We start from the raw sequence: 16,182 nt of genomic DNA, 5'->3' as shown, positions 1-16,182 counted from the left end.
TCCGCACCTCATGATGACGCCTCTATGTGAACTGTAAGGTTGAGTCGAATGAGATTACCAAAGAAGTGACCTTCCTGAGGTCCAGGAAGAGTCGCCTGCCGTACAGTTGGTATGTGGGGTGCGGTGGCACCGCTCTGGGAAGGTGCCAGCCTCACGGTTCATGCATCTGGCCGTGGTTTATGGTGGAGGCACCTGGCTTTGTTTACTTTGATTAGTAGAAACCTTGGATTCACTTTTAGTATTTTCTTATCGGGCTCAGGTACAAGCTGATTGAAAAGCCACAAAAATTTCCTGGGAAATGAGGTTTCAGGAGAATAGTGTGTTAACCTCTTCCCTCCTTACTGACACACATTCTGACAGAGTGTTAAGCAAACCCAACTTTAGAACTCTGCAAAAAGGAATGAAATACTTTCCTTCTAATTTTTCCTTTTTGGATCTTCTTTTTCCCTTTTTTCATTCATCTCCATTTTCTTTGCCTTTTCTCCTTCCCTTTTCCCCATTGCCGCTTTCTCTCCCTCCCAGGTTCTGTTGGGAGAGATGGAGCTGGACCCCGAAAGTTAGGTGCGAAAAGCAAACCCTGGCGCCACAGCCAACTGCTTCATCACCCTTGTGAACTGGAATCCTGATGCCCTGGAGTAGACTCCTATTAGCCTTCACCCTGACTGTCTTGGTTAATGAATACTTTCCATCCAGCCGTATACAACAACCTTACAGGGCCGCGTTGTGCAATATCACCGTCTTTCTTAATTACTTGGGTGAACTACTCCACCTCCTAAGTGTAGGGCACACGGGGTGACGATTACAGGGCCATGATGTGGGTGAACGACGCCGCTTCTTAGGGGATGTTCAGATTTTGGAATAATCCAATGCAGATCTGTATGAAGAGGCGACGCGTGATGACCATTTCCCGCTACATGGACTCATATCTGTGCACAAATCAGTGCCACATTATCACATGGCTGGGTTGGGATGGATGTAGGCAGTATAGTAGTTACGGGGATGCTCAATGGATAAACGGCTTCACAATTAGTGGCTTTTCTTTGAGCATTTTAGATATGGAAATGCTCTGTATGATTGTGGGTGTTTCAAGTGGACGGTTCCAAGGGTTATTCTCAGTGGGTGACCCATTGAGTGAGCGGTGGGGATCATCCACTGGAAATAACCAAGACCTGGACCTGAGGGGAACTTGTACCGGCAACAGGAGGTATGGAAACATAATGGGGCTAGTCCACGGGGCGGCTGCCGCGGAGCCATGCGGTCAGCCCCACTGACTATCCAGTGACAGGTGCCGCTGTGCGGCATCCGTAAGACTTACGCGGCACGTTAGGAGCTTTACAATAACTTTTCAGGGTGCCACTTGGCATCTGTTTATGTGGCAAAATAGTACATGCTGCGTTCTTTTTTTGCGCTTGCATATTATGCAATTCCTACACTCGAATGTGAGCGACCCAGTGTAAGGCAATGTATCTAATAGCCTGCGAATGGCTGTATACTACACGCACGGGACATGCGGTGATCTTACGCTTGTTTGAGCCCGGCTTCACACCAGTGTATGCACATTTACACACATATGAGCGTAGCTTTTGTGTAATGAACAAGGGGGGGGGGGGGGGGGGGGGGGTGCACGCATGTCGGTGTATTTTACTGTACTTCCTGCACACGCAAAGAATGTTCACTTGCAGATTGAAATGTCTTATGAGTTCCAGATGGTTTTTTTCTTGCGCAATGACAATGTTTCTCGCATCTCCTTATGCATTGGGCACACTTTTGCACCCCCCTTGACTTTTATGGGGACCTTTGTTGCGCAAATACGCAGAAAAATGGAGCATATTCTAGTTTGTTTTTTCTTGTTTTGTTTTTTTTGTCCTGCGCAGACGAAATGCGCTTCCAAAATATGGAAATATGAACCTGTTGAAATCAATGGGCTCTATTCTTTGCTTATTGCGTGTGTATAGACACTCGTGTGAAGTCGGCCTTAGGGCTCAGAAACCTGTATGACCCTGAGCACCGCTGTACAAATACGCATGCACGGGGAATGTGATACTTACGTACAAAGTCGGAGGTTTCGCAGCACAGTAAATTTCTGCTGGAATCATGTGGTATCTTACAGAGAACCCCCTTGTGAAGTTGGAGGCGTGAGGAGGTGCTGTAAGGTCCTTGTGTGCGTCCTATTCCATTGAAACTCTGTAAAAAGACCATAAATGGGCCCTGTAAATGACACGTAAGTTTTGCCATGGATTTTGTTTGCACGGCCCTATAAACCCAGCGTGCGGTGTGCAGCATAGAGCGCGGCGGGTCGGCACATGGCTTGTTGTTGTTGGAGGTGGGCCGGTACTTTTGGGTGCGGACGTTCCTATAACTGTGGAAAAGAAAGAAGTGATTAAATGAGATTTCATTTCATTTTGGAAACCCTCTGTTTTGTAGATTAGCTCTGTTCTCGCTCGCATGTAATTCTCTCCCGGATCTTTCCAGCTGTGCTAGGAACACGGGCACTGATGGACTTTCCAGGCTGGCATCTCGGGGACATGTTAGCGGGTTTATTCTTCTTTTCTTATTATTTCCATATTAAATCTTTAGGCACGGCCTGAGCTGGAATGTATGACCCCCTGCTGTTACACCAGTTACGTCTGCGAGGAAGCGTTCCGTTAACACTCAGCTACCAGATTATAGAGAATGGCTTCAAAGCAAATCGCGGTCACGCCGTTACGTGAAGCACCAGCATAATATCACATGGAGTTGCATGAAATAACCAGGTCTCGTGTGGCGCTGAGTGTTAAGGCAGCAGTATGCAGTCCTAAGCTCTCACTCATGGCCTGAAGGTTGCAAGCTCATTCCCCGCTAGGTTCAGGTAGCCGGCTCCAGGTTGACTCAGCCTTCCATCCTTCCGAGGTTGGTAAAATGAGAACCCAGTTTGATGGGGGGTAATAGATAAATTATCTGAAATAAGATAACTGCGGAATAAGTATACAAATAACAGGCTTTATAATAACTGGTCCATAGCACTTCCCTGCAGACGGGTCTTAAAGGGAACCTGTCCCATCCCCATAGCACCATTTGACCTTTCATATGCGCAGTTGTGACCGTTTATATGGTAGAGTCACGAGGATTCACTCTTGGCCACCGTAAGTGTGTGCAATCTGAAATGCCCAGCAGCCGGCACGTCCTTATTGTAGCACTTCGAAAAGTAGTTTTTCAGGCCGTTGCCACCTTATTGACCCCTAGGTGGCTCTAAAGGAGACATTTAGCAGATATTTTGTGTATCCGCAAGTTGCCCTGTTGCTAGATGGCATCGCTCAGAGGATCCGCCATCCAACACTCATTACGTGCAATTATTTCTGGATGAGGGTCTTATTCATGTTTTCCGGCAAAGGTTTCCGAATACCTAAATATGGCCATAATTTATAACCTAATAAAGCGTACAGCAACCATTTGAAGTATATTTTTATTACACTTGGTGACTTTGGTCCGTAACAACTGCAGATGTTGGAGCGTTTCTTGGAAGGGATTTCTCAGAAATCAGGTGTATCGAATAAAATTTATTGTTCAATGAATTGACTTAAATTTCTTTGTGGTCCGGCTCGGATCGTAAACCATTTATCTTTACACCACATTTTGCCTTTTTTTTTTATTAACATTGGGATCTTGATAAAGAACATCTCTGTGGGATTATTAATATGATGTAAACCATATTATGGGCCGCATGCTCAACACTAGCTTTTTTTTTTTTTAGCTAAATGTTTTCTCCAAAACGTCCCCAAATAAGCCCTTCTCCACTCATTCAGATGACATAATGAGGGGGGATCTTGGTGGTGTTCGTATTACGGCTACAAGTCTTGGGTTGGCCAAAGTTCTGGTGACCTAAATGAATAACATCAGAGGGATCTTGCAACATGGTCACTAAAATGTAGCAATGTTGCTGTACAACCGTCTTAAAGGCTTCCAGCCGTTTCACCAGGTTCCCGCTTTTTAGACGGGAAAATAATGCTGCAGACTGCATTGGTTTTTCATCTAAAAAAAAAAAAAAAAAAAAGCTGAAAGGCTTTTGCTCCGTCAGATTTCTTCTTTTTTTTTTTTATAACCCCCATTGAAATCAATGACTAAAGGCCGGGCTCTCACCGTGGATTCAAATGGATCCAAATGTGCATGAAAATTGAGCCCCCTGTCGGATCGGAGCTGTTGCGTGACAGAGTCGCCCTGCACCCAACGGACCCGATTGACTATAATGAGGTCTGTTGGGTTGACATCGATACAAAATAGCCCTGCGTGCTGCTCTACTTTGTCCCGTGTTTAAACAGCATTCAGCAACAGAAGTTCTAATTAGAACCTCCGACTCTGCTGTGAAAGTTCATGGAACAAGAAAGTCATAGCTTTTGCAAGGTGGGGGTAAATAAACTAAAATGAAGAGCTGAAACCTTTCTGGTCTCGAAAGGATGAAACATTACGTTGAGTCTCAGATTGCTAAATTGCCCGAATGTGACTGTTCTTCACACCTAACAGATTCCGATGGCGTGAAGCCAACTGAACTGGTTTGCCTGTATTCAAGGAAGCTAAAACTTGCCGTTGTCCAATGACCATGGGAATGTTTACTACCGCAATATGTAGTGTATGCTGCAACGTCTGCGTATTTCTGTGTACTGTATAGTTCTGCAGAGGACATTGGGTTTTTAGAGATGGTTAAACGAGTTCTTTTGTTTATCAGGTTCAGTTCCACGTTGTCGTACAACTTCTCCTAGCGAATGAATTACTGACTAGTAGCCAATCTATTCTGGGATAATGATTTGGCCTCAGACCAAGTGGAATGACCATACCCGTCTGACTGCTCAGCTCCCTTCGGCCCCATGTGCAGCTGTCCGCCTTCGCCTGGTCTATTTTGTGATGCACAAGTGTTGGCTTTTCTAAATGCCAGTCCGCCCGGTATGCTCAGAGTCCTTCCAGAAGCCCAGCATCTACAAAACGCTGACTTTACTCAAATTGTGATGTGCAGGGACATCCCGTTGGCGGGTTGTGTTTGTGTGTTACCTATGACTTGCATTGCTTTTAATGACATTCGGCAACGTTTTATGTTAGCCGGACTTGTTACCAGTCTTGTGTGCAAAAACATTTTCTGATAGTTAAAATCTCACTGATATCAACTATCAATTGTGTATGAAGAGCCCGTCCCGTTATTGTGTGTCCCTGTAGGATTCGCCGACTAATTTCTGTTACTACACTCATTAAAGTGGATCTGTCTAATACACTAGCCTTTGTAGGGTCAGCCACAGGTGCGTAGTTCTAGTAGCCAAAACGACAAGTGTGCCATTTGGCTAACGGTGAGTAGCAAAGATAGAGAAAAAATTGAGGGTGGAGCAAAAACCTGGTGGAAGGTGATAAGCCAATAAGGATCTGGAATACTAGGCGTTTGGAAAGGTAGTGGTGCTGCCTGCCAGAAAACACTCCCCCTAGGTGGGCGTCGATGTGACAAGGGGAAAAAAAGCTGGTGAAAGAGGAATAACACTCTAAACTTGGTAGAAACCGGAGGTCGTGGATACGGTAGTGGAGAACTTCTCTTTTCTTGGACAACTTGAAAAGCCAGCAATGGACAACGTGTTTTGGGGTCAGACCCCTTCATCAGAAGGTCTCCAATAGAAGGGGTCTGACCCCGAAATGCATCTTCACTTGCTGGCTTTTCACGTTGTCCAGTAAAAGAGAAGTTCTTCAATACCATATCCATAAAAGGGAGTCCTGAGCAGCATACTTGGTGCAAGAAAAAATGCATCAAGACCGATGCTCCTTCATTCCTCCATACAACATTTCGACCGTCACCTGTGGCCTTGAAAAAGGTACATGAACAATTTTAAAAAAATCACAATTAGAAATAAAAATTTTTGATGTAGACTACATCTATACTTTCGGAAGCATACTCGCTCACGCCGGTAAGCGTGATTTTTATTTTTTTTTTCCCTCCGCTTGCATAAACCACAATTGGTTTCCACAAGTGTGCAGGAAAAAGTGTTTTTCCATACCATGCTATGGCCGGCATTTGCTACGGATCCACGGTGCGGATTCCGCAGCTAAACTCTGCCGGTGTTAGGCCGGGCTCACGTGACCATGCGGTAATATGCTAAATAAAAATCGCAGTGTTTTACAAGCGCAGAGAATGCTGTATCCCTACGTAGTGTCGCCTTTTTGCCCGCGCATGAACGGCGTATCTTACGCACGCTGCCATACTTCAACTGCTTGGTTTCTTCTTCCCTTTTTTTTTTTAAGCTTTCTTCACGTTTACTAGCAACGTGCATAAAATCGCCATATATATGCAATATATTTGCGTATGTACTGCGTTCTGAACGCACTTACGGAAAACAATAGGGCTCTATCGTGCGTAATACGTGGTAAAATAGATCATGCAGCCTATTTTTTTACGCTCATTATACGCAAGTGTGAGTGCAACAATGAAAATCAGTTTACTTTCATTGACGGCATTCACCGCGTATTATACGCACGTAATACGCAATTGTAATACGTTCTTGTGAGCCCGTCCTTAGTAGGGAACTGAATGTGCATTAACCATTCTGAAGCTTTTTTTCCTGCTATCTTAATGCCACCCAGAAAAAAAGACATATAAAAGCCCACCAAACCCTGGTGTGACGTTTCATGTTTCCCGGCGGCGGCTGAGGGATCTGTGGTATGTCGCTCCTTGACTGACAGCGGACAGTTGCTGCTGACCACGGATGGACTCTGTCTGACGCTCAGCTCCTTTCTGCATCAGACCTTACACTGGGATTGCCGGTAACGTACGAGTCTCCTTGCGGATCTTGTTCTTCAGCAATGATCCACTTTGTAGTGGGGGCTTTACCCTTCCCTGCAGTGACTGGGGGCGGCGGGCCCTGCTGGGGTCGGAGCGCAGCCTCCATACTGATACTTCATGGGACCTAGTTAGTTTGTAACAAGGCTTGTTGATGCCACATCTCTGCCCTAATATCGCTTGTTCTCTCTTTGCCGGATAGTTAATGACTATATAATGTGCGTCTCCTGCTTTGTGTGACACATGCCGGGTCCAGGGAGGGCGGCTGGGGTTAGAATTACCCCCTGGTGCGTACAGCTAGGAGTATTTCTGTACACAATGTAGTCTATTCTGACGAGGCTGTACGCTACAATGTATTTGGTTACTTTTACACTTTTTTTTTGACCTCCTGAATGTTTTTGTGCATCTTGCAGTTTGCCATTTGTTTCCCAGCGTCTGCATGTGGGTGTAAGCGCCGTCCGCTTCCCAGCGTGCAGATAACATTCCTACATACTTTATTCCCAGCGCTGAGGAATGCTTCTGTTCAGTAAGAGAAAAAACTGGTTCGGTCGTGTATGAAGCCCCCTTGTGTATGTATGAAGCCCCCTTGTGTATGTATGAAGTCTCCTTCGCACAAGCTTATGCGCATTTGTGTGTCCCTCAGCGCAACAGAATGAGGTTTTTTCTTTTCTTTTGCGCATGTCGGCATATTTTACTGCAAATAAAGATACGCTGATTGAAATGACTAATTAGTTCCAGATGTGTTCTTTCAGCGGAATTGCGTATCTGCTTTTATGCCCCCCCCCCCCACATCCCCCTATTGATTTCAATAGGGAATTTTAATGTGCAAATGCGCAGAAAAATAGAGCATGCTGCCGTTGTTTTTGTGCGACCAAGATGCGTACACAAAATATGGAAATGTGCATGAACGCATTGAAATAAGTGGATTCTATTCTCTGCGTATTGCGCATGTAAATTTTGCGCTCACAAATGCGTCCGTGTGAATCTGGACTTTGCCAGTTCTCAAAAGACTTTTAATTTGTTTTTTTGTTTAGCACTGAGGAGTTTTTATTTTGTCTTAAAACTTGGAGTTTCACTTCATTTAAGTTCTAAGATCCGTGTGTCTACCCCAACCGGTGTACAGTTGGATAATAGCTTTCCATTGTAAAAGAAGGAAAAAAGTAGTAGAATGCACGGTGTACATTTTTTTGTGCCTTTGTGTGGATCTGCTAAGGCCCAATGTCCACGGGCAAAATGGAATTTAGGAATCCGTGTGGGGGTCCCGATGCGTGATCCGCGCCCATAGGGAATCATTGGACACCTGCAGGTAATTAAGTACCTGCGGATGTCATTTTTCCCTGGCGCACAGATCGCACATGCAGGAAAGCAACCGCAGCATGCTCTATTTTGTGAGGTTTTCCCACATGGACAGCTCCCGCGGCTTCCATGGTAGCCGTCCAGTCCTGCAGCACACTTGCAGCTGTATTTGTGCTGTGCTGCAGGAAAGCAGGAGTTAAAAAATGTGCACAGCACATGCGCGCGGCACGTTGCCGGTGTGCCAAGCACATCTGCCCAGCCTAAGAAAGAAGATCCGGCCACGACGGACAGGAGACCCGCAGCGTCCGGATAGGTAAGTATATATGAATTTATTCGCCTCACGTCTGCGGGAAAGGAGGGACTTCTGCATGGAGAATCCGTGCGGGCCCGAATTTCCCCGTGGAGATGAGGCCCTAGGGCCTTCTCATGTCATGACTGTCCAGAAGAACGTCTCTGATTCTGAAAAGAAGATTGGAGCGGAACAGTCTCTGGTATTGTAGGCAACTGCTGAAACGGGACACCAGTAGACCTCCGTTTCAGCGGGCTGTAAGAATAATGCGGTCCATCGTTTCATTATTTCTGATGTTCCTTGAAATCAGCTGCTAACCCCCTGAAGTTTTGGGTTGTTTAGTATTGATGTCTATGAAAGTTGTCTTTGGCTTGTTACTGGGAGTCAAACTGGCTTCTGAAGTCCACAGTGGGTTTTTTTGCATACTTGCCTTACGCGAGGCACTTTGCCAAGGAATGCCAATAATACAATTTTTGTCTGTAGGTTCTTTGTCAGGTCCCTAAGGAAGATGGCTGCCAGCAACCCAGTTCTGAACAAGCTAGAGCAGAGGGCCTCCGAAGCTGATGAAGTGATTGAATACCTCAAACTGCAAGTCGCTCTTCTGAAAGAGAAAGCAAGTACGAAGTATTAATGTATTTATATCCTACAGTTTTGCTAAACGAGTAATTGAAGTGTTAAAGTGAAGCTGCCCGCTCTGCTGATATGTCTGTATTCACCATTACATAAATCTGGAACATACATTATCTTATAACTGTCTGCTGTGCCATACCTGTGGTGTTCCTTATGCCCCATTAACAAGGGTACCACCAAGCTGTTAACTCGCTAATAGATTTCTAGAGGACTGACCTATTACTATAATCTTAATTGCATTATTCTGTGTTTTCCAGTTTTTACCTTGAAACGGCCCCTAGCTTTTCAAACAACTTGTGTGATAACTAGTAGAGATGAGCGAACGTACTCGTAACGAGTACTTACGCACCCGAATACCGCCATTTTCGAGTACTGCAGTACTCGGGCGTAAAGATTCGGGGGGCGCCGTGGCGGCACGGGGGGTAGCAGTGGGGAGTGTGGGGGAGAGGGAGAGAGAGAGGGCTCCCCCCTGTTCCCCGCTGCTCCCCCCCGCACCGCCGCGCCTCTCCCCGCCCCCCGGCGCCCCCCGAATCTTTACGCCCGAGTACTGAAGTACTCGAAAATGGCGGTATTCGGGTGCGTAAGTACTCGTTACGAGTACATTCGCTCATCTCTAATAACTAGCCATAATGCAAATTACGGTACTTTGTTTGCCTAAAATGACATTTTTACAATGAAAAATCACTCTAAAATGCTGGCCATCAGTGGTCTCCCTTCCTCCTGGCTTGCTGGCCACTGCCTGCTATCAAATGTGTGACAGGAGGCATAGCAGAACAGGAAGTGGAGGAGGGGGATGAGTCATCAAAGTCATTGAAATGTACAGCATAGAGAGCAGAGGGGAGGAGGAAAGGCGGAACTCAGAGATGCTGCCTGCAAGAGAATAGTAAGTCCCTGTTTACTATGTTTCAGATAGTGCAATCACATCTCCACTGCTCATTCTTACTATACACTGTACCACATGATGATGTCTGTGTGTTACAGACACTTAGAGAGCAGGATCTGCAGTACTCTGTGTACAGTCTGTAGAACATAGCACAACAGCCTCCTCCCATCAATCCTAAGAGGATGGAGAATCAGATGTACACCCCACAGAGGGTAAAATGGGAGAAATATACAGGCTACAAGTGATAAAATGGACAGGAATACTGTTATTTCTCATGTAAAGTTAGGTATGCTTTTAATAGGCCTTCATTGTCTAGAATTCATCAGAGTTTTATCAGAATTCACAAATGTTAATTGTATTTTGTTGTCTTTTTAGTTTTACAAGCAACTCAACGTGAGGAGAAGAAACTGCGTGTTGAAAATGCAAAGCTGAAGAAAGAGATTGAAGCCTTGAAAGAACAACTCATTAAAACAGAGATCAATAATGGAGGTAGGATGACATCCATCACAGCTGGATTAAGGCATATGTTCAGAATTCACTGCTCACTGGTATACTTACTGGTATGTCTTTAGCTAACATACTGGGTGGGATGGATTCCTTTTATACTTTACATGGGACTGAAGCGCTTGTACTGAAACATATTTATCAACCCCTTAAGGACATTTTTTTTTCAGTTTTTGTTTTTTCCTCCCCCCTTTTAAAAAATCATTACCCTTTCATTTATCCATTGACGTAGCTGTATGAGGGCTTGTTTTTCGCGGGAAGAGTTGTATTTTTTTTTAATGGTACTATTTAGTGTGCAATATAATAAAGTGAAAAACGTTAAAAAAAATTATTTTTTTTAAAGTGGAGTGAAATGGAAAATTAAATTCTTCCATCTTTCAGTGCGTCTTTTTTCTACGAAGCACAAACTGCAACAAAAATGACATGATAACTTTAATGCATTACTTTGATAGATCGGACTTTTACAGAGGCAGCAATACCAAATATGTATTTTTGTCTTTATTATTTAGAATATTTTATTTTAAATATAGCAAAAAGGTGTGTTGTTTTTTTTTTTCTCTCTCAAATAATTAGTAAAACGTTATTGATCTTGTTTTCACTTTTTTTTTTTTTTGTCCCCAGAGGGGACAACAACTTGCAATGCTTTTATCGCTCCTGCAGTATAATGTAATGCTGTAGCCTTACATTATACTGCGGTCTGACAGGCATTCTATTAAAGCATTCTGCTATGACAGCCCTGGGGCCTTTCAAAAGGCCTCCGGCTGCCATGACACCCACGCAGCAGTCCACGATATGCTCGCGGGGGGGCCGTACAGGGCCCCCAAACATCGGTCAGGGCATTTAAATGCTGCTGTCAAAACTGACAGCGGCATTTAAAGGGTTAACAGCTCCGATGAGCGGCATGGCTTATCAGAGCTGTCTGCTTTAAGAAACAGCTGGCTGCGGTGATGTATGGAGCCCTGTGATCTCCCTTCTTACATACCCCAAAGCTGCAGGACAGAACTGTATATGTAAAACGGCCACCAGATTCGTAATGTACGTTATGTACAGTGTGCTCTGGTAGTCCGAGACACTCCATCCTGCTCTCGGATTAATCGGCATTCATGACACCAGCTATGTCCATCCTCTATCTCCCCATGCAGGTTCCTTGCCCCGGGAAGATAATGCCTCAGTGAGTAAGAGGTGTTTTGGCAGAAGAGGGAGACGGGGGAGGCGATTTAATGTCATGGTTAATCAGTGTATTCCGTCAATAAGCCAATTTTGAGAAGTCCTGGCTATGAGTGAAGCATTAGGGGGGAGTTTGCCTCTTTATATATATCTTATTTTGTATGCCTTAGTGAAACAAGTTGGTGTTCCTGCTGCTGCACCCGCTGCCTCCAGCCCAGCTACCTCAGAACCCGCTGCTCCACCCGTCCCTGTGAACCCCCCTCTAGTACCAAAAGCAGAAGATAAGAAAAAGAAAGAGAAGCCAGAAAAAAAAGGTATGACATGGTTTATAACAGAGGTACACGGCGACATTGTAGATGTGCTCTACTAAGTCTCAGTTTACATCTCCTTTCAGTTCACATCTTGTTTTTAGGGCGTGTTGGCAGTATACGCCAGGAGAAAGCTTTGACGTATACTCCAATTTGCCTATATGCCTTCATGCACCCAGCGTATACCAAAAGAGTGTCCTTCTGGTATACACATGACCAATATGTGCCGGCACGCTTTATTTATTTGTATATTTTTTTAATTTGTAACGCCTTAAGTGGCATGCCTGTAAAATCTCCAGGGCTTGCTGCACTGACCCTGCAGTTAAAAACCCCAGGAGATTTCCGTGGACAGCTCTAGTGCTGAAATGTGCAGAGCACTGTGCTGTCATCTGAAATCTTCTGGGGTTTTTATTTTAATTTTCCAAAATTTTTATAATGTATTCTTTCATTACAAAAACAAATGTTGCGATGTGATTGTTGCATTCCTTAATAAATACTTGCGAGATTAAATTGCATTGTTGATTCATTTAAAAAATCTGCCCTGTGAGGCATGACATGGTAATAATAAACCTGCCGCTGAAGGTGTTAATAGTACACTATAAAGTGAGGTCTGCCACAGTAAACAATTGTTGTCAGTGGCCAACTTATGTCACTGTAGTGGCATGTACAGGTATTGGGGACATGCTTCCAATCTAGCAGAAGGTTAGGCTCTGAAATGGTTCCAGCCTGGACATGCTTGGTGTAGCGTATGGGACATCTACGTCCAGAGCATGAAGATTATGCCACCCCAGATCTCCGTCCATTCATCACTAGATCCTTTTTTTTTTTTTTTCTAATTTCACCCCCAAAGATAGAACGCCCCATCCTGTTCTCAACCAACCACTACGCAACCTCCTGGAGTCACTTAGCACACCCATAGGCTTCTGGACTTTTACTCATATGTGGATTTCCAGGCCATGCATGGCATCAGAAATGCCGCCTTTGACATTTTACCCTGTACTGACTGCTGAACCCCGCTGCAGGAACTGACGAGTCTCCTGCCCTTAGATGCTACCAATCTGAACGCCAGTCTTCTGGTGCAGGCAGTGCCGGGGGGCTACTCCTACTGGCTAGTGATCCCTCCCCTAGCTGTCTTATGCCTATACAGTGACATACATTGGAGACTTAAGGTAGAGCTGTACGTCAGGAAAACTCCCTCTGCATATCTCCAACGTGTCTTGGAAATGAAGTGTGAACTGAGCCTAATAATTACAACAGAATAGGGAATATTTATCAAAATGTGTGCAATGTAAAATTGGAGGAGTGGTCTCTAGAACATAGCAAATAATGAAATTGCATGCTACTGCTAACCTAGTACAACACTGTACTTTAATACAATATCATACAACTGTTGTAAATGTAAATCACACTTTTGATGCCTGCAGTTTTGGCTCCATCTATGCTGCCAGTTAACCTTATTCTTTACTGTTCCACTAAGAACTGTCAGAACGCTGTAGCACTGGTAGCTTCACAGCATATCCTCTACACAGGCATCTTACTTTATATATTCTACTCCACCTATCATTTTATATAGAAGATCTCGTACCATTAGAAATCTGTACGGTCAATGCGGATTTCTGATGTGGATTTTCAAATTCACACAACTACAATGCTGGTTCTCATTGAAATCAAAGGGATGGCAAAGAGACGTGGATTCCGGATCGGAGTCTGTCACCGTAAAACTTCAGATGAACGGCACCTTCATCTAGTTTAGCATTTTGGGTTCTTTGTGACATTTGTGGCATTTAAAGAATGCAGTTTATTCCACTTGGAGGTATGTCCAGTTTTTTAAGTAACCCTATGCTGTTTCTGAAGGAAGTCTTCGAGGAGATGTAGCTACTGCCAAATGTGTGCAAGTTAAGGCCCACAAGAATGTAATTGCAATCTGCTTCATCTAAGACAACGGCTCTAAAAGATTTTGATTAATGACAATTTCCTTTTTGTTTCTATCCGGAGGGTGATCAGGCTCTGGAATTGGCTTCCAGAGGAAGTATTGCTTTTCACTTGGAAATCGGATTCCTGATCCAGTGTGACAAGGTGGCCTGAGGGCAGAGGCGCTTGTGTAATCCTCACGCCGCTTTATGGAGTTTCAGTCTAGCAATGCTTCTCTATTTTTTCCACATCCGTTAGAAACCTAGAATGCGGACAGCAGAAGGAGCCCACGTGCTTCATCTAGTCCACACGTTTATTATCTCCCTTTTTGTTTTTCTCCCAGGACAGATCTATGCTTATCCCAGGCGTGCTCAAACTCACTTACTGTTAACTTTCCAACCACGTCTGCTGGAAGTTTGTTCCAGGCATCTACTACTCTTTCAGGAAAATAATCTGCTTGTGAAATTACACGCAGGTGTCAGACAATATTTTTCAGAACACAAATTAATACAATAGTAAATGGACCTAGAGTAACGCAGATTCTTAATAATAGTGTTCCAATGCAGTATATGTCCAGCAATATGCTCTCTTAAAGGGACGTGGGCCTGACTTTACTTGTCACTTAGGGTCTCTTTACCTTTTGTTAAAATAGAGCTCCGCCTAAATATTTTTTGTGCAATGTACCCTTTCTGCCATCACCTCTCCCCTCCTTAGTCATCAGAGAAGGACTCCCAGAAGTCTATGCAGTCCCGAGAAGTCACAGCATCCCTCCCCATTTTTCTTAGAGGCAGTATTGTAATTTTTTTTTTGTTTTCAATCATTATGTAGCAATCTCCCCACCCCCATCCCCAGCGAGTGAGTGTCACCGTAGTTAGTTGTTGCTTTTTATCTGAGACTCTTGCCCTCTTTCTCCTCAGATGGTCATGCGATCTCCGTTCTGACCAGCCCAGATTTACTTGGGTCTATGTGTTCAGTTTCTCAGTCTGTGTTATGCTGTTGTACGGACCCTACCACAGAAACTGCCTAGGAAGAGGGAATACTGTCATTCCTATCATAGTTACTGATGATCACACAGCTCCTGTCACACAGTTACAATAGAGCAGATCACAGCTCATCATCCGGACTGCATACTTATTAAGGTCTGTAGCTAATTTAGGTGAATAATAGAAGATAATTAAACTGACCCCCTGCAGGCAGAAATGGTATAGCCTCTAGATAGTGCTGTCAGTCATGGAATTGATGTGAAAATGAAACCAAAAAATCTCAGCATCAAGATGGTGCCTGATAAGCATCGAGGAGGGGGCTGCACTGCATGGAAGTGACTGCAATACACAAGAGAGACCTCAAGAGTATGACAGGAAAATAAGTTAAGGTTGGGCAAGGATGGAAAAATGTGTTTTTGCCACAGTGGCCCTTTAATCTTCACAGCAGGCATACTGTATATAGATCACACAGTAGTCACAGAAGGCTCCTGAACCCGCTACTTCCTTGATCGCCTTCACACTGCCCTATCACTCAGTAGCCACGTTCACCCCAGCCATTCAGAGGAAGGGGCAGTGTCCCCAAAAAGCTTCATGTGGTCTTTTGTTGAATAAGGACAAGTCAGGTTTGCGCTCCTGGTCTAAATTTGCTATTTATCAAGGGCTGCACCATTTACCTAGTATTTCTGCTATTGTCTTCCCAATCATTCCTACTCCTTGTTAATTAACTCTGGCGTTTACTGGGCTGGCAGCACCTTAAAACCTTACTAATTTTAGTTTCTCAAACTTATGCCCACCAATTGGATCCCATAATTCACTGGAGTAGCTCCACTTCTGTCTGCACCCTTTTGGAGTGACTATATAAGAGCACATGTATAACAAAGACAAAACATGGTGGAAAGACCTACCCAGCCTCTGAGATAGATGTCCTCGGTACCAGTGGGCAATGCGGCAGTGTCATAAATATATAGAGTGCAAAGGGAATCTAAAGTGTCGATTTCTCATATAAAGACCCAGAGCAGAGCTTGATCATTAATGTAACTCCTAAGGTCTACAACACTAGAGCCAAACATAGATGTGACATTAGAATGTGCTGTAGGGAAGAAGAGCATATACTTGGAGATGGGTGCTTGTACACACTGTAGTCTATACTAATGAGGAGGGCAGCAGACTGCGCCGAGAGACGAAAGAAGAGATCTCGCTGCGGCACTGATAATATAACGCACATGTCAGCACCAATTCCATGTTACAATTTATGAATGCAGGTTTCTATAGTATATCATTGTGGTTTATTTCCTGCTTCTGACTTAGGTTTACCTTCATTGCACTTGTGTATGTTTATTGTGGGATAGAAAAGCGTTGCATACGTATAGGTTGTTTTTTTTCCCCCATTGCAATAAATAGGAAACGTAAAGCTGTAGCTTTCCGTAAGT

The 16,182-nt window shown here is 44.3% G+C and overlaps 1 protein-coding gene across 3 annotated transcripts in view; it reads left to right on the top strand.

Annotated features, from left to right (window-relative positions):
* Nucleotides 1–16,182, top strand: part of AIMP1 (aminoacyl tRNA synthetase complex interacting multifunctional protein 1) — a 50,426-nt gene that overhangs the window by 9,730 nt on the left and 24,514 nt on the right. For 2 of the 3 annotated variants that reach the window (XM_066573898.1, XM_066573897.1), the window contains 3 exons: nt 8,850–8,983; nt 10,255–10,368; nt 11,721–11,864. In XM_066573898.1, coding sequence (XP_066429995.1) covers nt 8,875–8,983; nt 10,255–10,368; nt 11,721–11,864 — 367 coding nt within the window. In that variant the 5' untranslated portion in view covers nt 8,850–8,874. Of the gene's footprint in view, nt 1–6,636; nt 6,766–8,849; nt 8,984–10,254; nt 10,369–11,720; nt 11,865–16,182 lie in introns of those variants that run through there. The other variant, XM_066573899.1, reaches the window with a different exon arrangement.

The sequence above is a fragment of the Eleutherodactylus coqui genome, chromosome 7 (genome assembly GCF_035609145.1).
Source record: "Eleutherodactylus coqui strain aEleCoq1 chromosome 7, aEleCoq1.hap1, whole genome shotgun sequence".
Lineage (NCBI taxonomy): Eukaryota > Metazoa > Chordata > Amphibia > Anura > Eleutherodactylidae > Eleutherodactylus > Eleutherodactylus coqui.
This window is presented reverse-complemented; position numbering and strand designations above follow the sequence as displayed.